This window comes from Polypterus senegalus, chromosome 12 (assembly GCF_016835505.1).
Source record: "Polypterus senegalus isolate Bchr_013 chromosome 12, ASM1683550v1, whole genome shotgun sequence".
Taxonomy (NCBI): Eukaryota; Metazoa; Chordata; class Cladistia; order Polypteriformes; family Polypteridae; genus Polypterus; species Polypterus senegalus.
Window position 1 is genome coordinate 28,296,532 of NC_053165.1, and position 24,374 is coordinate 28,320,905.

Sequence of the window (24,374 nt, forward strand, 5' to 3'; positions counted from 1 at the left end):
ATTCTTTCATTGATTTTCCAACACTTATCTGAGACCAGGCTGTGAAAGCAATGATGCCCATACCTCCCTTTCCCCAGCCACACTTGCCAACTGTGGGATCCCAGGCCATCTGGAAGATATAGTCCTCCCAGTGAGCCTTGAGTCTTCTCTGGGGGCTTCTCCCAGATGGTTGTGCCTGTAAAACCCCCATAGGTAGGTGTCCGGGAAGAATTCGTATCAGATGCCTAAACCACATCCTGATGCGGAGGGTCAGCAGCTCTACTCCGAGTCTCTCCCTAATGTCTATACTTCTCGCCCTCTCTCTAAGGGAGAGACCACCCTTTTTTGAAAAGTTATTTTTCCAGATTATTTTTGGTGATTATAATAAATAGCCTCAAGCTGAAGATAAATATAATTTCAGATTGGCTATATCACCTAGAAATTTGGAGAATCATGAAGTTGGCTTTTATAGAATGTAGTGTGTTTAATCACTTCATAATGCTGATGCACTGCATTAGGTCAGTTCACCTAAAATGTTTTGCTGCTGATTTTTGTTTGTACTCCATATTTGACATTTCTCATTTCAACGTCCATCACTAATACAGTCCACTTGTCCTGATACCAGTATCCTTTTCAAATCTTTTCCTATGATCATCAAGGATTAACAGGGAAGAAGTCCAAGTGTGAATGCCTAAAATCAATCTTAAGCAACATGTTGTGCTTCATGTTTTTTTTAAATGTTTGAAGCATGTTGTCCAGTTTGGTGCTCTGTAGTTAATAAGAAAATTCTCAACAACATTCTTGAATGTGTTCTACATGATTTCCTTGAGATCTTCAAATGAAAGACATGTCTGATTTGCAGAGCACCAAAAATGCATCAGTTATTTGTGGAAACACCTGTCTCATATATCAAAGACCTTCACCTTCCTTGTTCATTACTCTCACAAAATGTTTCATCTGTCCAAGGCAAATATCTCTTCGTGGGGTCGTCAAGTGGTTTGTGTGCCACACTTTCTGGATTCTTTAGCATGGCCACCCACTCACAGTACTTGGTGAGCAGCATTCCTAGGAGGAGGGGCACTAATTGTAGATCAGCTCAGATGTTCCACTTGTACTTATTGCACTGAATACATATACTGTACTTCTAATACGTGGGAAAATCACTAAAATAGGCAACTGCAATAAACTGGTGCGTGACAGGATCATTTAAATGTGGCTTTCGTGATCAACAGGCCAAACTCCATAAGATACACCCAAAAGCGTTCAGGAAGGAAAATCTTCGCCTGTCCAGGGATATCAAACACTGGCTACTAAGAAACATTCAGCATAAGCAGGACTTGAGTGCCACAGTGTGACAGCCAGAGCCATGTAGAAGAAATAAAAGTGAGTCCATTCCTACTGTTACGCGAGTTTCTCATAGTATGAAATTCAGCAACTTGAAGGTACTTGTGAGTTTAGCTACTTAATGGGACTTAATGTTAAAACGTGGACAGACAAGCAAAAATCAAAAGGAGGTGGGAGGATAAAAGAAAGCTGTCACTGCTAATGTGAAAACCCACAAAATTCCAGGATTTCAAATGACTTTTCCTTCCAGAAAAGAGCAGCAGCTGGCCAATCCTCAAATTGCTGCATACTTTGGATTACTTTTTACGTTTTCATTCCTAAATGTTAACATAGCAGGAAACAATATTCTTTTCTTCTGTGAAAATTACAATAATTTAGCTTTTTCCCTGTGTTGAACATAATGTACAGTGTACACTGAAAAACAGCTTTCAAGCCTAAAAAAAGTAATTAATAAAGTTAGGAGCACAGCAATATGAAATTAAATAGTAGTAAGTGGTGCAGCTGTGTTTCTGCTGTTGCCAGTTGTTAACTACATGGCGCTGACTACTTTTTAAAATGTGAGGTGCCTGCAATTATTTCCTTACATAGTGGACATGCACAGATGAAGAACCTGATGATAAATTATTTCAACATGGGACTATGGCATCTTCAAGAAGCAATGCTACACATACCTCTATGAGCAGTTATGACTTATGACTTTTCAGCTTTTTTTGATATAGTATCAGCACCTTTTAAATCCCAACAACTGTATTTACAACTCTAAAAGGACACTAAAAGGACTAAAACTCTCTTTACTTAGAACTAGGAAGAAAATCAGCACTACTTACGTCTTTCCTGGGGCAATAAGAAGATTCCTGAATTCCAATCGAAATCCATCTTTGAAGGTGGCCATTTTTGTTTTTGTGTCTAAAGACACAACCTAAAGGACACAAACAACGGGGGTGTTTCCTCAGTCTCTGACATCCCAATAATCTGAATGTATCAAAGGGTGATAACTTTAAATTTGCAATACATCCCATAAAAACTAATAATAAACCATGAAATGTAATTTATCAAGTGTTAGGTTTCACAAATTACTATATGTATCTGTTTGTAGTGTGCTGTTAGCAAAATGAAAGCAAGTACTTTGAAGTAAACACAACAAAAAAGAAGAAAGGAATTGCATAGATAGATAGATAGATAGATAGATAGATAGATAGATAGATAGATAGATAGATAGAGTCACACATGTACGCATGGGAGGCAGTTAAAGGGGTTGAGTAAGGGCAAGTCCGAGTCATACCGGGATGTGGCATAAGTGCACTGACTCTTTTTCTCCCTTTCTTGTAGACCATTCATGGGAGATCCCACCTGGTCCTCTTGACGTCACTTCCAGGACCGAGCCTATGGAAGGAGACCTTGCCGGCCCCGGCCCCTGTGATGTCACGTCCGGGCTCGCACCAATAGCAGAATACCTTCATGAGCCCGACCACTTTGACTTCACTGTCTTCCCCTTTAAAAGCCTCCACCTTTTCCCTATTCCCTCAGTTATGTTTTGGACTCGGTTTTGTGCACATCAGTGCTGTATTTGTTTAAACGACTTTGCAGCCAGGAAATCAGTTATATGGGTAGCTGCCCCAAACCTTGCTATGACTCTGAGTCGAGTTTGTGACGATAGATAGATAGATAGATAGATAGATAGATAGATAGATAGATAGATAGATAGATTGAATAAGGTTATCCATTCAACACTGAAATAACTTTTATATATGTCTGTCTCCACACTAAATGTATTCTTGCAATTAGGCTAAATAGCTTCTTGGCACGGAGACAAAATCCATTCATCCATTTTCAAGCACGTTTAATCCAATTCCATGTCCCAATTGAACAACTATTGGTGAATGGGTTAATAGATAGATAGATAGATAGATAGATAGATAGATAGATAGATAGATAGATAGATAGATAGATAGATAGAAAAGACACTATATAACAGATAGATAGATAGATAGATAGATAGATAGATAGATAGATAGATAGATAGATAGATAGAAAAGACACTATATAACAGATAGATAGATAGATAGATAGATAGATAGATAGATAGATAGATAGATAGATAGATAGATAGATAGATAGATAGATAAGGCACTATATAACAGATAGATAGACTTTCTGCTTACAGGAGCTGTTGAGTTTCTAGTGAATAAATTGGACCCAACAGCTATTATGTTTCTTGCTGTACTATAGTAACCTCAGCAGCCTGATCAATTTGGACTCTTATTGCATAATACTTAAATCAGAAAATGTCTCTCTTATTCCACATTTTCAGTGTTTTACATTACTTCATGTTTTTTATGACATTTTACAAACCATATGGTTTACTGTAGGATTAATAATATGTGCTTGTGCATGTGGTGTGACATCTGTCCATCCATTTTCAGAAGGAGCCAGGGACTACTCCAGTTATGCTCCTGGACTGGTCACCAGTATAAAGTTAAAATGAAGTTACCATGTATCATTCACTAGCCACACTTAAAGCTAAAGACATGTAATTGATAATTTAAAATTATTTTCCATCTCTTGTGCTACGTGTACTTTCAGCACCTTTCCTCGGTATCCTCATGTGTCTGAATTTCTCCTCACCGGTGCTCCCTCTCTTAACAGCATTCCCGTAAAGCCCAGTTCTCATACTCTGTAATTATTTTTAAGGCTCCTTTCTCACCTCCTGTCCACTGTTACACTTTCCATCTTTGACGGCGACTCTCAGTGTGCCACCTATGCCTTTACTTCTTCTCATGTGTTTCCCACTCATACTTCCTCTTTCGAGGTGTCGCCAAAGCCAAGCTGACCAATCAGATTGTTCTGATGGACCAGACATACATGTGGATCGTACACTTTTATTTTATAGTTTAATGCAGTTTTTTCGTATTTCTCATGACCATCAGTTTCACTGCCATTTCCTGGGTTTACCCAGATTAGCCAGTTGCCCCCATCTTTTTCCTTGATTATGCTTAATAATTATATATATTAAAAGCTGATTAATGACTGCAATAGTTTCAACTGCCTGAGTGTGTGTCTTTTAATTAGTACAAAATTCATTATATATATATATATATTTTTGTTGCGTGTAGGTCCACACAATTTTCTTACCTCTTTCTCATTCAGAAGCTCAATATCATGCTGGTGAAAAAATTCTTTTGAACGCAGAGTTAGCTGATCCACAGTGCATTCTAAAGACTGAAATACAAAATAAAGAACATTTTAAAACTCCACAGTTTTTTTCTGTTTTTTAATTTATTTTTTGTATCCTCTTTGGGGTTTTGGTCCCGAGGGGTCCATCCCATCAGTAAAGAACAGAAGTGCTAAAAAACAAGCTTGGCACACATATGCCCACAGGCTTAGAAAATTGAACTAATGTGATGGGGGTCTTTGGATTGTGCTTGGATTTTCAATAAGAGTTCACCAGGAAAATACACTCAAATACGGGAGAACAAGCAAGTTGCAGTAATATTTGTTCAGGGCAATTATTGTGATATTTCATCATTATATTTCACAGTGTTGTTCCAAAATCAGTTCATTCATTAACACTAAAATGAAAAAGACAATGATCATTTCAAAACACTAAATTCATAAACATCAGCTGCATGTTTCCTGAGCTAACTACACATTTTACAAACAGTCTTATTTTAAAATAACAGGGCATAGTCTAAGAAGCGTGGCTACCCCAGCCCAAAGGAGTGTTGTCTAGAGTGAAGCAGTAGCACAGGGACAGACTGTGACTGTTTACGTATAAGACTGATATATAAGTTTTAGTAAACATACGTCTATGTCACATTTTTTATATTCCCTAGGGCACGTATTTAAAGTGCAAGTCAAAAATCCAGCTTAAGGAGCATAGATGTTTCAGTTTAAAGTCCATCTAATCACACTGCTTATGTGTGCAGATTTGAATGTCATAATCTGACACAATGAAATTACTGGGTGGCACAGTGGGAGCGCTGCTGCCTCACAGTTAGGAGACCTGGGTTCACTTCCCGGGTCCTCCCTGCGTGGAGTTTGTATGTTCTCCCCGTGTCTGCGTGGGTTTCCTCCCACAGTCCAAAGACATGCAGGTTAGGTGCATTGGGTATCCTAAATTGTCCCAAGTGTGCGTGCCCTGCGGTGGGCTGGAGTCCTACCCAGGTTTTGTTTCCTGCCTTGCGCCCTGTGTTGGCTGGGATTGGCTCCAGCAGACCCGCATGACCCTGTAGTTAGGATATAGCGGGTTGGATAATGGATGAAATTACTTCTTGCATTCAAAGCCCATCAGAACTTGCCAAAGTAAAAATTTGGTTGTTTTCAGAGACACTAGCAGATCTGCTGGCAAGCTGATATTTTGACATACCCTCACAAATACAATAACTTGTCTTGTCTTGTTAAGTCCATCCTTACAGCTAAACTGCTTTTTTTGTAACTTAGAGTCAAAGAAAACGTCATACATTGTGCTTTCATTTTCTCAGGATTGGATCTTCATCAATGGTCTTCTCACGGGAGGTAGCAAGTTAGAAAGAACACACAAGACATAACATTCAGCAGTGTATAATGAGGCTCTGTCACATTACACGACTTTCCCAGTGATTTTTATTCCCAGATTCCATTTACACAATCTTAGTGAGGCAGAAGCAGTCGTGTAGTGTGACATCCTCAATGACTCTGTCCAAACAGTCTGCCACTTGCCAAAGCAATGCCAAGCAGGTTTGATTTTGTCTCAAGTCGTAGATGCAGGCCTGTGCGTATGTGAGTGCTGACAACCAAGAAGTGCTCACTGAAAGTATAATAAACATAACACAGTTACAAGAAGTAAGGAATGTGGGTCCTCTGTCTGGTGTCTCGTGTTTTATGTGCCCCAGTAGAACTGAAAAATGTAAAAAAAGGTTTGAAGTTGTGGAGAAACTCATCATACCTGGAAAGCATTTATACAGCACCGACTCTGTCAGGCAGCACATTATTGGATGTCAGAATGTGAAAAGCTCATGATACTTTGGAAATGAGAAACTGTGCTGGAAAGTTGTCACTGAGTCATCCAATTTGTCATGACCTGTTATCATGAAGATGCATAGTAATATGATGATAGAAATAAGCATTTAGAAAATAAAATATGTCATAAACCCATTCCTATAGATAAAATCTCAGAAATGGACTGTTCAGCTAGCCTGGGGGAATATAGGTTTGCTGAAATGAAAGGCCGACATATTGTCTGCAATGGAAGGGATAGGTGAAATGTATGATACCCCTTCCATTTTCAAGAAAAAGCATAGGCTGAAATTGAGACAGAATCTACCTCACTAGTAACTCCACACCCACCTATATAGGAGGTGTCTCACTAAGTCGTTTGCCTTTTCCAAGTCCATAAACCACACGTATACTGGTTGGGCATACTCCCATGAACCCTCCAGAATCCTTGTGAGGGTACCAAGCTGGTCCAGGGCTCCATGACTGAGATGAAATAAATCTACATTGTTCCTCCTGAATCTGAGATTCGACCAACAGCTGGATCCTTCTTTCTAGAAACCCTGGCATAGACCTATCTAGGAAAGCTGAGGAGTGTGACCTCCCCCTAAAGTTGGAGCACACCCTCCAGTCCCTTTTCTTAAACATGGGGACAACCACCCCAGTTTACCAATCTAGCGGCATTGTCCCTGACCTCTATGCATTGTTAAAGAGGCATGTCAACCAAGAAAGCCCCACAACATCCACAGCCTTGAAAAAATCAGGTTGAATATCGTCGACTCCAGAGCCTTGCCTCTGAGGAGTTTTTTAACTACCTTAAAGAACTCAGCTTCAGTAATGTGTGTCCTTCTCAGAGTCCCCTGATTCTGCCTCCTCAAAAGGAAGGTGTGTCTGTGGGATTTAGGAGTTTCTCAAAGTCCTCCTTCCACCGCCCGAATATGTCCTCAGATGAGATCAGCAGCACTCCATCCCTGCTATAGACCGCATGGGCAAAGCATGGCTTCTCCCTCCTGAGTCACCTGACAGTTTGCCAGAATCATTTTGTGGGCAATCAAAAGTCATTTTCCATGGTATAACCAAAATTCTCCCACATCCAAGTATTTGGATCCATGACTGCCATTGCAGTGCTACACATGGTGTGGCGATACCTGTGAACTGCCATTGGATTTCCACAAGCTAACCAAGCTTGAAGCAAATCTTTCTTCAGTTTGATAGCTTGCTTTACACCTGACGTGAACCACCAGGTTCAGGGGTCACTGCCGCGACAGGCACCAATGCCCTTACAGCCAGATGTCTGCACAGCAATGGAGTAACGGAACATGGCCTATTTCGGTTTAATGTCCCCAGTCTCCCTTGGAATGCAAGGGAAATTCATCCAGAGGTGCGATATGAAGATCTTCCAAATGAGGGCATTTACACCCTGACTATATGTTTGTGTTTGCATGGTCTGTCCGGCATTTTCGCCTACCATTTGATCCAACTGACAACCAAATAGTAACAGTTGACAGCTCAGTCCCTCTCTTCAGCCAAGTGTCCAAGACATTTGGCCAGAGATCTGATGACACAACCACAAAATCAATCGACGTACGGCCTATGGTATTCTAGTGCTAAGTGCACATGTTTTTGATTATGCCTAGTTTGGAAACTTCTTTACAAGGTACATTTGAATTTTAATTTCATTGGATCAGTGTATGTAAACATCTGTGGAACAGTTTTTGAATAGCTTTCAGTATCAGTCCTGGATGGCCTCAACACAGCCATCTACAGTATTCTGATCAATCATGGTGTGGTGCAGGTCCTGTACAAACCTTACTCAGTTTAGGCTTGTCGTAGGGCAGATGTCTATCCAAGGTACACATAATGATTCGTTCCGCAAAACCTTCCTGTCTGAGTGTCTCCGCGCAGACCAGACCGGCTGGACCTGGAAGAAGACAAGAGACACAGCTAAAGAACTACAAGGCAAGATAAACCAACTACAGAGCTGTGTAGACACACATCACTGCACAGGTCAAATGAATCATGTGCAGTATACTGTAACACCACCTTTGTCTTTTGTGCCTTTAACGTGATATGGAGAATGATACTGGAATGATAAGTAATTGTAATTGTTCCAAATATATACATTATAGAAAAAGTTTAAAAATATGACATTAAAAAACATAAGATTCAATAAAACCAAAACTATAAGATTTAAAGAAGTCATACAACTAATCCCATTTATTACCAAAACAGCTCTATACCCCCACCATCTCCCACACCAGAGAGCTAGTAAGTAATAAAGAAGGATCCCACCGTGTTATACAGCTGCTTATTAATGAAAAGAATTGGAGTTAAGCAGAAACATAGCCAGGAGCTCAGCACATTTTTTTAGAATAACATTAATGTAATCTTGACAAATTCTAGCAGCTCTGTACTTTTCACGGAAAGAAAATGTGATTTTGCTTTTCGTTTCAGAAAATTTGTGATGATTGTACAGCCTGCATTGATAAGATAAGAAAAATTCTATTCCCAAAAGGGCTTTACTTGTGGACAGTCCCAAAACATATGCCTGAGCGAGGCTGGAGCTACCTCACCTCATTCACACTGATACATCTTAGAGAAAGGTGGGAAAGGGGGCATTTTTATGTACAAATAAATCTTTTTTATTTATAAAGATACTACACAGCCCTTTTAGTTATTAGCCGTGGTTTCATGCGCTTCTCCCCTGTGGAGGGCAGTTTAAGTAAATTTGGGGCTCTTTGTGCTTAGGAACCCTCTAATTCTTATGAACTGATAAAGTGGTCTCTTTCCCTGCATTGCTGAAAAGTGAACTCTGTTATATTTAAGCCACCCCTGGTTGGAGTTCAAACGCTTGTTTTATGTCCTTTTTGTTCATTTTTAAATGATTTATTTATGTTTATGCTTTCTCTGTTTATTATCTGCATTGTGTACAATGCGTTAGTGAAGTTTCATGGGTTTTGTGGGTGGTCCTCCCCAGGAGGTGGAGCCACCTGCCAATCACCACCAGGAACTGCCCTTAGTTCCCATAGTTCCAAGTTTGTTTCGAATGTTCCAGGGAGGTTTAGTGAGTGCTTGTGTTTTGCTGTGCGTTTGTAAACTTGGATTTTTGACCCTCACTTGCTCTCCGGATTTGTTATTTGGGACTTTGTTTGCTTGGGTTTCCTTGTGTTTAAGGCAAACCAATTTTGCCATTGTGCTTTTCAGAAGTTCTCCAGTTTGCAGTACATCACTTGTGGAAATAAAACCTTTTTATTCTTATAAAGCTCCTGTGGTCCCACTGAGCAACCTGATTGGTCAGTTTGTCTTTGGTCTGATTTGTCAGTTTCACTTTGGTTGCCCAGTCAAACGTGATCAGAGCTGGGAGTGCTGGGAAACAGAGATTGACACACACAAGGATACCAAGGAAAGGTATAAGAGGAACACCTAAAGTAGCCTTGAAATTACAAGAATACGGGGGCCTGTCCACCATTGGTGGTAGTCAAAAGGGAATGCGGGAGGCGCGCAACACACCTCAAAATGGCACAGTCTGAGAAGCAGGCTTTACAGGAATGTGAACAAGAGAGAAACTGCAGGGCATGAGAAGTTGAGACACATGAGGATACAGTGGAAAGACGTAAGAGGAATGCTGAGTCACCATTAAATCACAAGACTACAAATTGTGTTTTCACAACAGGTACCACTGGTGATTGTCATGCATGCAATTCTGACGTTCACCTTCCGAGCTCATCGGAGGTAAGCACTACCACTCCAGGACACGAGGGGGCGCTGTCACTGACAGTATCATCTCCTTTGCAGCCCTGAGAAACTACCCACTGAGGGGAAATTGACTTCACCCCTTATTGTCCCTCAACTATAAAGCTGAGACTCATTCTGGAGGGAGCAGACTGAAGAGTGGAGCTCCCTCCTGAACACTGAGACGTCCGAGAGATCGCTGCATCCCCTTTACTTGACGTGCCATGGAGCGCCTATTCATTTTATTTTACCACTGTAAATGTTAAAAAGGCTGACACGGTTGGTGCTCCAACATTTTCCCTGTAAGCAGTGTGTTCCTTCGGTCGACGACACGTTTTTGAAAATGCAATGCAGATTAATTCAAATTGGGCCTTCTGTGTGGAAAGTAAATGCTCTCCCTGTGGTCATGTTAGATTTCAGTTTGCTCTTAGTGTTCCCCACCAAGTGAAATATACTTTAAATTAACGGAATACATCATCGTCCAGTGCATGTCTTCTGGACAAGACATAAACTGACTCTTCAAAAAGCACTTCTACTTTCTCGTCCTTGAATACAAATGGTAACATTAAATTGGTCTGCTGAATGTATCAGACAGACAGAAAACACTTTCTTCCTTTGCTCTCTATGGTGATTTGTCTTGTGCTTTACTTTACAATAACATCACATCCCAGCCTCAAAGCCACTTCATTCCATTTTTAACTTGCCTTGCAAATGTTTAGAGAACTTTGAGCTTGTAAATGGGAAGTGAGCTACAGGATATAACAATAAAAATGAAATGAACATAAGAGTTAAATCATGCTGGCCTGCTGTCGGAGAGAGCTGGTGATTTACTGTCATATCTTAGTGTAGCAGTTCTGCACAAGGACTAAATCAAAGGAATGTTTCACCTGCTCCGATGATGAGAACACTGGTGACTCCTGGGCTATAGCTGCTCAGTGAGGCACACTTCGCCATACTCTTCATCCTTTTCTGTGACTGCAGGGCCTGGAAGAAGAGGAAATAAAATAAAATGACTGAAACAGACTTGACCTTCAGCATGACCCTGTAGCTATTATGGGTGGGCTTATCAGCTCATGTACACTTTTAAAATACTATAACAGCTGTAGTAGATGGCAGGCATTGGCTGGTGTCCCGAACAGGATGGTGTACTGAATGGTCAAGAATGGTCCCTGTTTTTGACAGAAGGTGCTGGTGTCCTGGCAGAGATGGACTGAAGACCCTTACCCAGCCAGTGTAATACAGGAAGGCCGCTTCTTTTGGCTATTTGATCCCCGACATGCTAAATGCCAGCAACCTTGGGATACAGATACCCAGACATGTGAGGCATGCTGGGATTTATAGTCCCTACTGGGTTTTGTGGGTGCCACCAGGAAGCACTTTAGGGATCTTTCATCCCTACTTGTAGAGCCTCTGCCTAACCCAACAGACATGCCCTGACACCACAAGAACTCCCGGGTGTTCCATAAAATAAGCCGCTCTGTCTCATCTGGCATGTCTGGCATGTTGGAGTCGGGTGAAAAAGGACAAAGTGGAGGAGGAAGGGAGAAGAGAAAGAGAAACAGAATAGTGTTTGTGCTTCCCTTGTGATTGTTATATCAAAAGCAGCCTTTGTTAAGGTAATTTATTATAATAAACCTTTTACTTGAACTCGGGATTGTGACAATGAGGTTGTGCCTGGGGTTTGGAGTGCTGCAACACCCCCTATAGGTCATAAAGCACATTCATTTCTACAAAAAAGTGAGCCTTATTACAAGTAAAAGATAAGCCTAGTGTTCATCCAACAGCACAAGCTAGGAAGCACCGCTGGATATAGCGCCAGTCTATCACAGAGCAGTTAGTTAATGTTAATGTAGTGCTTTCTTTACCCTTTAGCCATAGGATAGCACCATAAGTTCATAAACTCTATTTTCTTGAGCTGATTTATGAAAACCCCTTTAATTTTAAATATGTGTTTTTAAAGGATAAATTAGAATCCCTTAACTAATACCTACTCCCTAGTAATAAGCTGCCAGCTGTTTCACAATTACTAACTTGTAACACAATCCACAATACAAATTCCCAAAATATAACAAAATTTATTGACTAAATTGTAAAAATATCTAAAAAGAAACTATTTATAGTTAAGACCAATCAAAATTCCCACAAATCATAGATTACAGAAATTAGAAAACTCACACAAATTGCAGTATATTTACCCTTCACAACAAATACCTATAGGTTTAGACAGTATACTTAAACCTTACAAATGTACTTTTTACTGTTTGCTTTTACCAGCACTTAAAACATCCCACTGATAAAAGAAAAACACAATAACCAAATCTATAATATGAGCAAACTTAATTACTAATACCTCACTTTAACTTAACAACTTTAGGGGCTCAGAGACACACACACACATACACACACAAGCCAGCGGCCAGCAAAATAAAAATAATATCAATACGAACTCCCCTCGATGCAGGCCTGGTCGACGCTCAGGAACGTGGTGGCCAAAAATGTTAAGGCCCATTCACTCTAATGAGCCAACATAAAAGGTCACAGTACTCACAAATAAGCGGAGTGAATATCAGTGTCCATTGTCCAAACACAGCACTTCCACGCTGTTGAAAAATGATGGAGTTGCCCTGCAGGCAGGCTCACGGCAAAACACTGAAAGCAAAAAGAAACTAGTCCATCCAAAATGGGGTGAAACTTGCTGTTTTTCCTCGTTGCCCGAGGAGCTGCCAGGCTTTACTTTGGTCAGCTGGAGAGCTATCCAAAGTATCCCGTGCCTCTTCGCATGCTAACTCTGCTAGTTCGCCTCTCTCACTAAACTCCACTACTCTTTTTCTTTTTTATTTCACGACCACTTCTTCCTGTCTTTGCGTCCAACAGGTTCTCGCGTGTATATCAGCCGGAGCACAAAAGCCTCCGAAAACCACGTAAAACCTAAACTTTTTTTTTCTTTTTCTCCGCGTTAGTCATTCTCTTATCCGAGTTCGAGTCCCGCCAGTTCTCTCGCCCACTCAATCACATTACAGAAGCACTGACATAACTAAATAATAATTAATATATATATATTTTTTTTTTAAGCAACCAGTAAACACTATTCAGGGGAATATTATATGAACTTAGGGATACATTAAGAAACAAAGAAAAATATTACAAAGAAAGAGCATAATACTGGTTTTACTTAAACAGTCCACATTACTGTGTCATCATGAATGTGTTTGCCAATTGATATACAGACTGATGATTTGGTGCTTGTATTCTAAACCAATGAATAATGTAAAAGGCGCTCAATAAAACTGCTTTTTTGGTCTGTTTCAGCTCAAAGCAAAAATTTTCACTTTTTGTAACAGAAACTGAGTTTAGCACAAACCAAGTGTTCACCGCGACTGAGCAAAAAATGTGCAACAGCAAAGCCGTCAGGTGGAGGTCAGTGATGGATTTGTGAACACTACCTGCTTATTGGCACGGATGATCACCTTGTCTTTCTCTACTCGAACCTGAGGAAAACATAAGACAAATAGCAGCATTAAGCAAACACAAGCATCTATTTTCCCCAAAAAATGTTTTAAAACATACTGTACCTTCACAGGGAACTCATATTGAACATAAACTCAGCAGAAGATAACAAAGTCAGTCAGTCAGTCATTTTCCAACCCGCTATATCCTAAAACAGGGTCACGGGGGTCTGCTGGAGCCAATCCCAGCTAACACAGGGCGCAAGGCAGGAACAAATCCCAGGCAGGGCGCCAGCCCACCGCAGGACACACACAAACAGACATCCACACACCAAGCACACACTAGGGACAATTTAGGATCGCCAATGCACCTAACCTGCATGTTTTTGGACTGTGGGAGGAAACGAGAGCACCCGGAAGAAACCCACGCAGACACGGGGAGAACATGTAAACTCCATGCAGGGAGGACCCAGGTCTCATTACTGCGAGGCAGCAGCAGATAACAAAGTTCAACAGTTAATTGTTTTCTATTTTCACACTACCCCACTACATGTGGCCTGGCTTATCAGTGCCTACCATATTATACTAATTACAAAATCAGTTATAATTTCTATTTATGTAACTGTTCTAGATCTAACAAAAAATGTCTTTATGTTACATTCATATAATTCTAAAACCCAATTCAGTGTCATCGACTTGGACTGAAGACTTTCTAAGCAGCATTAGGGTTAAGACATTAATAAACCTTGCATGGGACAGCAGACCACCACAAGGCCCACTCACAGACTGACCCACAATAAGCCAATTTAGAACTGCCAGCAAACATAGCACATTAATCTCTGGGATATTGGAAGAGAAATGAATTACTCGCAGAAAAATAGCTATAAGACACTGGATTTAAACCCAGGGTGCCACATCTGTGTGAAAGCAGCTCTAACCCTGCTTCACCCTACATTTATCTTACAATTTCATCCTAAGAAAATGATGTACTAAATAGTGTGCTGCCATTAACCCTAACCCCAACCGTAACCCAATGGAGAGAGGCCTAGAGGCGAAATCAAAGGAAGGGTGGGGCAAGCGATCAATCACTGAATGTGAATGGGGACAAAGGGGTATATCCAAGGACAGAGTCCCGAAGGACGGCCACTGCCCAACAGCTAAAAAACCCTAAAACAATCTTTTGTCAAAACCAGAATCTAAACCAAAGTTTTAGTCAGTAATGGCGTTGTGGTATTTCCAAAAAAATGATAAATCATTTTTATAAAGCCATGACAATACAAGTAAACAAATATTTTGAATATTCATGTTCTGAAATGTATGAAACAATCTGAAGTTCACACAGAAAAAAAATTATAATACTTGGAAGAGAGAAAATTATTATAAAATATCAAATTCGCATAGGAGTTTAATAAAAGTAAAAATCGAAGAAGAAAGGGGTACAATCACTTATTGTTTATTTTAATGCTGTCTGTGTACTGCCAAGTGAAAAAGTACATTGGCTGGCAATAATGAGAATATTAGGAGTACTGCCACCAGATATCCAACACTAATCCCTAAGTGCTGGCAGCACAGTGCCACATGGCTAGATTCAGTGCATAATTAGCCATGTGCCGCAGCTACAATCCAAAACTAACCTTAAAGGAGGCCTCCCCTTCCAACCCCTCTTGTATTTTAGATGACATTTAATTTTTTTTTACTATGTGGAATAATTGATTAATTGATCTGATTGATTTCACATTAAAACATATACAATTGTCTATTTTGTAATATTCACATCAAGATGGTATTTTAGAATTTAGACACAGGTAACCCTGAGAAAGTGTGCTACTCTGGGGAGATTTTACTTTGAATTTTGTGTAGAGAGTAGTTCTGTTCATAACCCCAAAAATGAGGTGAGGGTATCTGAAAGAAATATAAGAAAAAACTAAATTCTGGAATAATAAAAAATAACAGTATTATTAAATTGTCATGGGTGGAAGACGAGAGGCAAGACAAGGTAACATGGCTTTCAAGTCCTTCCTTTAATTTTTTTCCATTTATTAGTGTAAGGGAAAAACTTACTGTAGACATTCTGTAACATTTGTAACCAACACAGTTTACTAAGGGAACAATCAGATAATGACAAATTAAAACTTAATATGTTTGTTCTCTTTAAGAATGTATATACAAGTCCTATGCAATGAACCAGTCTCCTGCCAAAGACTTTTAATCTGTTTAAGTATTTTGGGACCTTTAGATAATATTAAAATATAAGTGTGATAAGAATATACCACCCACCTTAATAAAAAGATAAGTGTTTGTATGCTTGTCTGTGTCTCCATTCGGTTGTTTAGGCATTTCAAAAGATGGCGCATCACGAACATTTTCAATAATAACATGCCTCGCATTTGTAATTCCAGCAGATAGTGCATCACAAACAATAACATTACTTTTACGAATCTCTTACTAAATGGCCTATAACTGAGACATATGCATTGCATCTTTGATTCCAACATATGGCACATCACAAGCAATAACACTACTTTTACGAATTCCATACCAAATGACATTTAATGAAGACATATGAGTTGCATTTATCATTCCAACAGATGGCACATCACAAACATTAACACTACTTTTATCAATCCCATGCCAAATGGCATATGACAGAGACAGATAAATAGCATTTATTATTCCAACAAATGGCATTTCACAAACATTAACACTGTTTTTACAAATCCCATATCAAATGTAATATAATGGAGACATGTGTATTGCATGGTGCACTGCAAATGTTAATGCTGAGGTCTACGTTGATTTCTTAGATTTCAATCCATTTTAGATGGGTAGCACAGCTGGTTTATCTACATTCTGATTGGTGGAAACTGAAATACCTCTTTATCTATGTTATGTAACTGAATATTCTTTATTTAAGGCCAATTCGTAGTAATTTTAGTCAGTCAGAAACAGTGTACTTGGCTGATTCCTTCAAGCTTGTTGTAATAAAGGACACCCATTTCAGGATTATTGTTTATTTTTTATTTATTTTACTATTTTCCATAACAAATACATTCCAAAGGAGTTCACATTTGCCAAATACTACCTGAAACTTTGCCAGACTGTCCAACCCAGGAAAGTCTTCTATGTCTCCAGTGGCAGTGCTGAAGCAGGCCCCATGCCATGGGCAACGCACCCTTCCATCAGAAAGCACTCCTGTTAAAAATAAACATTTTTAACTGAAAACTGACAAATGTTCTGTTCTAACCCTATTGGCAGATCATTGGAACAGAAAGAAGTGAACACTCAAAATGGCACAAATATAGGTAGTCGAATTATGACCAGTGGTTCCAGGTTCGTCAAATACACTTCATAACTGATAAAATAAAAAAAAACGAAAGCAAGGAAAGCGAAACGTGACTTAACACAATCAACAAAGGGGTGGGCAAAAGTAGGTTTACAGTTGTGAGTACTCGAGGCCAGCAATTTGAGCATTTCTGAGATTGTACCAGAAGTGCACTGTGCCATTGAGATAGTCCATCCATCCATTTTCTAACCCGCTGAATCCGAATACAGGGTCACGGGGGTCCGCTGGAGCCAATCCCAGCCAACACAGGGCACAAGGCAGGAACCAACCCTGGGCAGGGTGCCAACCCACCGCAGTTGAGATAGTCTTTTGAGTTAATAAAGCAATTGAGTTAATAAAGGCTATGGTAATAATCATAAACTGCATGTCTTTTTCAATATGAATAAATGTAAATCTACTTTTGCCCACCCCTGTATATAAAATATACAAACGTCCATCTGTATTTCTGTTCCCTGTACGATTCGACAGCCTTTGTCTGATCTGAACCAAATTTTGCATAGTTGCCATAAAGCAGGGGTGCCCAATGCGTCGGTCGCGATCGACCGGTAGATCGCAAAGGTAGTGCAGGTAGATCGCGTTGCATTCAAAAAATTTTTTTTTAAACGTTACTCTATCATATATCCTCCCTATGGCATTTGCCATTTGATTGACATACAGGGCGGCCAGTCTGAGATCTCTTTTTTTATAATACACTGGTCATCCCTCACGCACAATCAAACGCACGACTATCTAAGTGATCTAGTTAGCCTTCCAATTTATATCAACTAAAGAAGGGATTTAAAAAAAAAAATTGTTTGGGGAGGGTATGGGCTGGATATGTGGAATTGGAAGAGGATTTTTTCTATCACGATGTCACAATCGAAGTGCGTTTGTCTGATCTGTCAATCTATCATTGCTATTCCAAGGAGGAAAATGTGGAAAGGCACTTTCAAACTGTTCATAAAAACTACGAAACTGACTTCCTTCAGAAAAGCGATCTGAGAAAGAGAAAGGAGAAGGAAATAAAATCGCAGTTAATCCGACAGCCGTCATTTTTCACTTGTCATTATTCGACTCTACTTATTTATGCAAGTCAGCCTTTTCCCACATGACGATTATTAAATCTAAATACTGTGGTGACCATAAATGTATATATATATATATTTTTTAATGTAGGTTGATCATTTCGACCTGGTCATTTTAAAAGTAGCTCACAAGCCGAAAAAGTGTGGGCACCCCTGCCATAAAGACAAGAAAGAATACTTTGGAGGCCAAAGTTTTGACCCTGGTGGTCTCAGTGTTTTATTTTTTTCCCTGTGTTCCACCAGCTGGCTAACAGCAACTGTGACATCCAAACAGACAGAAACCAGACTAGCAGACAAACTGACCAGAGCTTAACATGACTTACCAAACAACACCATGTGCTGCTTCTATCTACTGTAATATAAAAAGGAGTACTGTGTGTTTTGGCAGGGCATGTTGGGTGAGGCTTGGTCAAGAATGGAACTGCAGCACAACACAAAAGAGAATCAAAGGCATGTTGTGTAACTCCTGCTTTGTCAGCTCTGTTTCATAATTTAAGTGCAACGAACTGTCCACCATGAACTAACCGTCCTTCAGATGAGGCCTAAATCCAAGGTCCTGACTCTCTGTGGTTATAAAAGATCCCTGGGCATCCTTTGTCAAGAACAGAGTGCATCCCAATGTCCAGACTAAATAGTCATTCTGGCCCCCTAATCATCCCCTGTCACTAACTGGCTATCTCTCTCTAACCACTTCACCACTTAACAGCTTATGTGTGGTAAGCTAACATGTGGGGAATTCAATAATAGTTTGGCAAATAGGTTCAAATGAAGCAAATATTTTGTTTATATATAATTACAATGAAGAATTTTAAGAAAAAAAAATCACTGTTCACCTTACTCCCACCTACCTTTGACTAGCGGTGCTCCATAGTGGGGGCACTTATGACTGACAGCTCGATACTCTCCATTTTCTTTTATCAAAAGCACTTTGCCTCCAGGCATGTCTACTTCTCTCATCCTTTAAGAAAAGAAAATCAAGAAATTTTCATTTGCAAAGGAACACATAGTTTTCTTTTGAATTTACTAGGGGGCTTTGCCCCCTGCTTGCTTCGCTCTCCAACCCCCGTGTTTGGTTTTACGGATACACACTTGTAAGATTTTTTTTTCTTTGAATTGTTGCTATTTCATTAGTTTCACTTTTATTTTAGAACTTCTGTAAAAACAATATTTGGAATCTTTCCTGTCCCAATATGCTGAATCTTTTAAATGAGGTCTGTGAGACTTGTGTTTAATGACTTTGTACTATAATTTAGGATAGGTTTCTCTGTTTGGAATTTCAGCACAGACAAAACGATCCACATCATCAGCAGCTAATAAATTTTTTGCAAAGTAACCAATAAATGCATTTGAGTTAAACCCCGTTTTTGAAATTCTCTGACTTAAACTAATTTCCTTTTATTTGCATCAATACAGTCTGTGCTATCTTTTTTTTGATACTGTAGCGACTGCCGTAATAAAGTGGCACAAATGTTCTACTTTAACAATCGCCGACTGTGTAACCCCAAACACAACTTTCTAGCACCCTCTCTAACCCCTCCTCCCTCGCCTCCCCCTTACCGCACCAATCAGTACCCAGCTATCAGTCTTCCGTGCTGTACTCTGCCAACCCTTGATCGGACCTAACAGCCACTTAAAACAAAAAAGGCTTCAGCTTGGCTGGGACGCTACAATACTTTTGCCTGTTACTGCTTTCATATTCTGTCCATTTCTCTGCATGTGTATCCCGCCTTGGGTCTCTTTTCTCTGCGCTGCTCTTTCTTCTTTGCTGAGAGCACAGGATCTGAGTGTGCCACACATGACAATGTGTGTGACTTTACATGACAATGTTTTGCTGGCTGTCCGTGCTTTTATTTGATAAGAAGGGTGTGTCTTGCAAGAATCTTATGTTCCACGTCCCCGCGAGACTGCTCTGGGACAATCTCTTGGCACCAAGTCTCATGTTTACGGTCCCTGCGAGACGCTCCGTGGCCAGTCTTTTTTGTCTTGCGGGTCTTTAAAATGTCTTTCAATAACTTCAGAGAAGATCATGTATCGTCGCCTTGCTTTTATATTCCAGGATTTTTATTATAGATAGATAGATAGATAGATAGATAGATAGATAGATAGATAGATAGATAGATAGATAGATAGATAGATAGATAGATAGATAGATAGATGAAAGGTACCACATAATAAATGAATGTCTCTGACTATAATAGTGGCCCAAAAAACAGTATACATTGCAGCAGCTCCAGAATGAGATTAAAAAGCTCTGAATAAACAGATGCTACTGAGGTTATTGCTAAGTCCATAAAGTGGTATTCTGAAAAGCTCTTTCCCAATATGAACATCTCCATTCTACATAAACAAGTGACAATATGTATGGCATCTATTGTTGGTAGAGTCCTTGGCATGGTTAGCAGTAATTATTACCAAACATTTCCTTTGAGCTGCCATTGATCAGATTCTACCCAAGGCCTTCAGCTATGCTGTCTTTCCAGAGGTTTCCTGAGCAGGCAATGTTTTAATACCAGCTGAAAAACTACTACTACTACTACTAATAATAATAATAATAATAATAATAATAATAATAACGAACTGGGTAAAGAGTTTAACCTTTGTGATCCTTTTGTCTTGAAAGCTTGCAAGCCAGGAATTGTTTAAGCAACCTATGCCTTCATGTGGTAACATATGACAATGCTGGGGAAAATGAGAATGTTATTTAAGAATAAGGTGAATATTACTAAAGCAATTGCTGAACAAAAAAGTGCTTCAAGCGTTATGTCAGATTTATAACTTCACGGAACAGTCCTGTCCACCTTATGGTACATGCTCAGCACAGCAGACTTCCAGTACAACACCAGCAGCCACCTACAGAAATTCTCAGATGACTCCTTAGTCATAAGCTGTATTAATAAATGGAGACAAGTTGGGTACAGAAGGTTTGTGGAGGACTTGGACAGAACCATCTGCAACTTATAATCAGTAAGGCAGAATAGTTGATGGTAGACTTCTAGCATGAAAAAGAGCCTCTGAAGCCAGTCACCCTTCAGTGGAAGTATATGGAAGCGGTGCAGACCTAAAAGTACCCGGGGGTTCACATGAACAGCAAACAGTACTGGTCTGATAACACAGTGGCTCTGTACAAGAAGGATCAGAGCACAGTGTCCTTCCTAAGGAGACTCATGCCGTTTGATGCATGCAGCAAGCTGCTGGAAATGTTTTATCAAGCTCTAGTAGCCAGTGTGTTGCTCTATGCTGCAGTCTCCTGAGAAGTTCAACCGACACAAAATGCCTGAACAAACTTATCAGGAAAGTCTGCTCCATTGCAGCACTAAACCTGGACACACTAGAAGCTGCTGTGTTGGTAAAATTGGATGCCGTCATGAAAAGACCTCTCTGGGAGATGCTCTCTTGGAGCGCATTTAGCCATGGATTCATTTCTTCCTGGAAGAAGCACCTCTAGAGGTCTTTACTGCCCACCGCTATCTGGCAATTCAATGCTTCCTCCCAATGTTCCAAACTATAGTATTTGCTGACACACTTTAAGTTCATTTTGCTATTTCTGCACAATATTTATTAACTTATCTATCTATTGATTGATTGTATTATTTGTCCTGTGAGTCTCTATCTTTGTTTTTATCTTTCTACTGCTGCATGCATTTAAATGTTACTATGGGATTAGTAAAGTTTATCTAATCTAATCTAATAAACGCAAACTGAAAAACTAGGGAATTGTGTGGTATTCTTATTATACTGTAGTCTTCTTATGTGCCACTTTTAAAATAGCGTAGACAGATTTTACTAATAACCTGTGATAGACGGCCGGCTGTTCAATCAGGCTGTGACATCCCAGAACAAGAAGAATGGAGGAAGGCAGGCTTTTCTGGATACTTCCTCCCCTGGACACTAGGTGGCAGCTCCCCTGGACGGCAACGGTTCCCAGGATTCCCTCAGGGCATCCTGGGACATGGAGTCCGTTTCTTCAGCCCTGTTGGGGGCCATGGGTGCTGCCAGGAGGAGCTCACAAAGAACCTGGAGACTTTTATTGTTACTACAACCCAGAAGTACTTCAGAGTCACGAGGATGGAAGCCCGCAGTACTTCTGGGCTATTTGAGAACTGAGGAGTTGGCATTTACCCGGAAGAAGACAAGGAGTACTTCCGGGTCACAGACTATCTAAATGACTATGGGAAAGCCAGCAAGCGGAGCCGGAGTTGGGTGGTTAAGTGAAGGAGCTGCTGGGTGGAGAGGAGGATTGTGATTATTGATTATTGTTTAGTATTATTATTATTATTATTATTATTGATTTGAGAATTGTGGAGTGTGCGGTTCTTTGCATACTATATTTGGAGAAAATAATTAAATTATTCTTGGTGCTTTTAAACGTGTGTCCTGGACGTCTGTCTGGTGGGTTTAGCGGGGAACAGCGCCTCTAGCGTCCACAAACCCTAACCTCCCACCCATCACTATGATTTGTTTTAGAAAGGCAGCATATTAAACAAACATATTTGTGCAAAAATTAAACATTATGGACTTTTATTTATAAACCTTCAGCACTTTCAATAGGACATTCTTCAGTTTTTTTTGTTACCTCAGCCTTTATGCAGCTGATCAGCTGTTGTCTTTAACTCTTCCAACATAAATCTAATTCTCCAGAAATATCAGAAAATCCTGTCTATGGATTGGATGGATTCAGTTTTCAAGGAAGCCCATTGGCTAAAGCACTGAACTGCCACACCCCACAGCTGTAAGTCCAATTCCCATCACCTTCTCACTGTGTGACCCTGGTGGCTGCACTGTAGACGCTTGTGCTTTGCATTGTTAAACACATATTGAAATAATTGAGTTATACATGACGTTCATTTTAATAAGGTCAGTCAGTCAATCTCAAAAATGCTTCATCCATTGTCCACCTGGGTCAGGAAACAGCCACAGAGACTGCAGATCCCCACTTACTGTTGAGTCACCACTTGATCTGACATACATATCTGTACGGATGTGGGAAGAAAACCCACATGAACGCAGGGAGAAGATGCAAAGTCCACACCGAGCAAGATTTGTGCTGCTGTGCCTCCCACTGCAAGAGGGTGCCATAGAAAATAAAGTTTGCCACAATAACAGGACTTGCTCTCTTTTTGAATTTTTTAACAAACACAGTTGCCCTGATTTTTTGTCTTCCAAAGTGCTTTTTAAAATAATTATTACGAACCCAACTTATCCTTTGAAGAGAATTCAGCTCACTGTCCTTTGACATAGCACGCTGAAATAAACATGTCCTAAGTTCACTCCCGCTCAACAGCCTGAAATATATTTTTTTATTTTACCTTAAAGTAAGAGTAACCATGATGTGTTCCACAAAAAACAAAGAAGTGTTTCAAAAAGCCTGGCAACAGCATCTGCAAACGCAAACGATTCTTTCATCTAAAAATAAATGCTCCAACGAAAACAAAATATCCTTATTACAGTCTGTAAGACGATTCCAGACAGCACTGGGTTTCCTTGCGTGTGCCTTCTGTAGGTGTTTTTTAAATTTTGTAAAGGCTTGCTTTAATTTAAATTGCTAATATTCCATTGGCATTGTAGCCCTGGCCAAGGAAACGAGAGCCCCTGGATAGATGGATGGATGTTTCATTTACTTTCATATTATCTTAAGCCCAAAAGACTGTCACAGAATGTTGAAATGTCATCAATTGACCCATTGTGCTACGCCTTTAGCACAGTCCTCTCTTTCAGGCCGACGGAGACTTGGTGCACACCCTGATCTGTATTAATTAAGAAAGCTTAAAAAAGAAACTCCAGGGAGCAGACCAACAGCCTGCATGCAAGTGGAGAGGGAAATCTTTAATTGGGAAAAACAAGTCATTACAGCTGTTCAAATATGCTTCAGTGAAATGGAGGAAGCCTTTGTAGACTACGGATGCTGACTGGAATGCAAATGGGTCTAATACAAATGAAAGAAGGCAAAAAAATGAAAAACAAGCTAAAGCATCAAAATGAGATCTCGCTTTGTTGGTAATCCACGGCAGAGTGCTGGATATCAACTTAACCCTCATTGAGCCAGGCTCGAGTTTCCACCGGTGCATTTATTTAGGTTGCGTTTAGTGTCAAATTTCACAAGGAGAAGAATAAACTCAGCGCACAAAACTTCTCTCTTTTCTTTACCTTTTTTGCTTCAAACTGCTACAAACTTGTAATAAAGAAACTTTAATACTCTGCTTAAGGATTCTGTATTACAGTAACCTCTGACTATGCAAAGACCACGCAATTCGGCCTTGTGCTCTTATTGGAAGTCCCCAGTGACTAGTGTCCACTACTACTGCTTCTACGGAGTGACCCTTTTTCTCTTTTGCTTTGCTCATGCTTTGTGTACTCCCAAGATATCATGGTTCTCTGCAGTGCCAAAGCTATCCTTGGAAGGGTGGCTTGCTTTTGCTGCACTAGATGGAATTCATGCCATAGTGGTAGGCTTACCATTTTTTTAGGTTCCCCTGCAGCTGGGACACTGAAAAGTTG

General features: G+C 40.0%; 1 protein-coding gene across 4 annotated transcripts in view; it reads right to left on the reverse strand.

Moving 5' to 3' along the window:
- The window catches only part of LOC120540415 (apoptosis-inducing factor 3), a 173,423-nt gene that overhangs the window by 61,494 nt on the left and 87,555 nt on the right, over window positions 1-24,374 (reverse strand). For all 4 annotated transcript variants that reach the window (XM_039771151.1, XM_039771150.1, XM_039771149.1 and 1 more), the window contains exons 6-12: window positions 18,728-18,837; window positions 16,555-16,664; window positions 13,470-13,514; window positions 10,914-11,010; window positions 8,103-8,215; window positions 4,456-4,542; window positions 2,151-2,242 (exon numbers count right to left, since the gene is read on the reverse strand). In XM_039771151.1, the coding sequence (XP_039627085.1) occupies window positions 2,151-2,242; window positions 4,456-4,542; window positions 8,103-8,215; window positions 10,914-11,010; window positions 13,470-13,514; window positions 16,555-16,664; window positions 18,728-18,837 (654 nt within the window). The remainder of the gene's footprint in view (window positions 1-2,150; window positions 2,243-4,455; window positions 4,543-8,102; window positions 8,216-10,913; window positions 11,011-13,469; window positions 13,515-16,554; window positions 16,665-18,727; window positions 18,838-24,374) is intronic.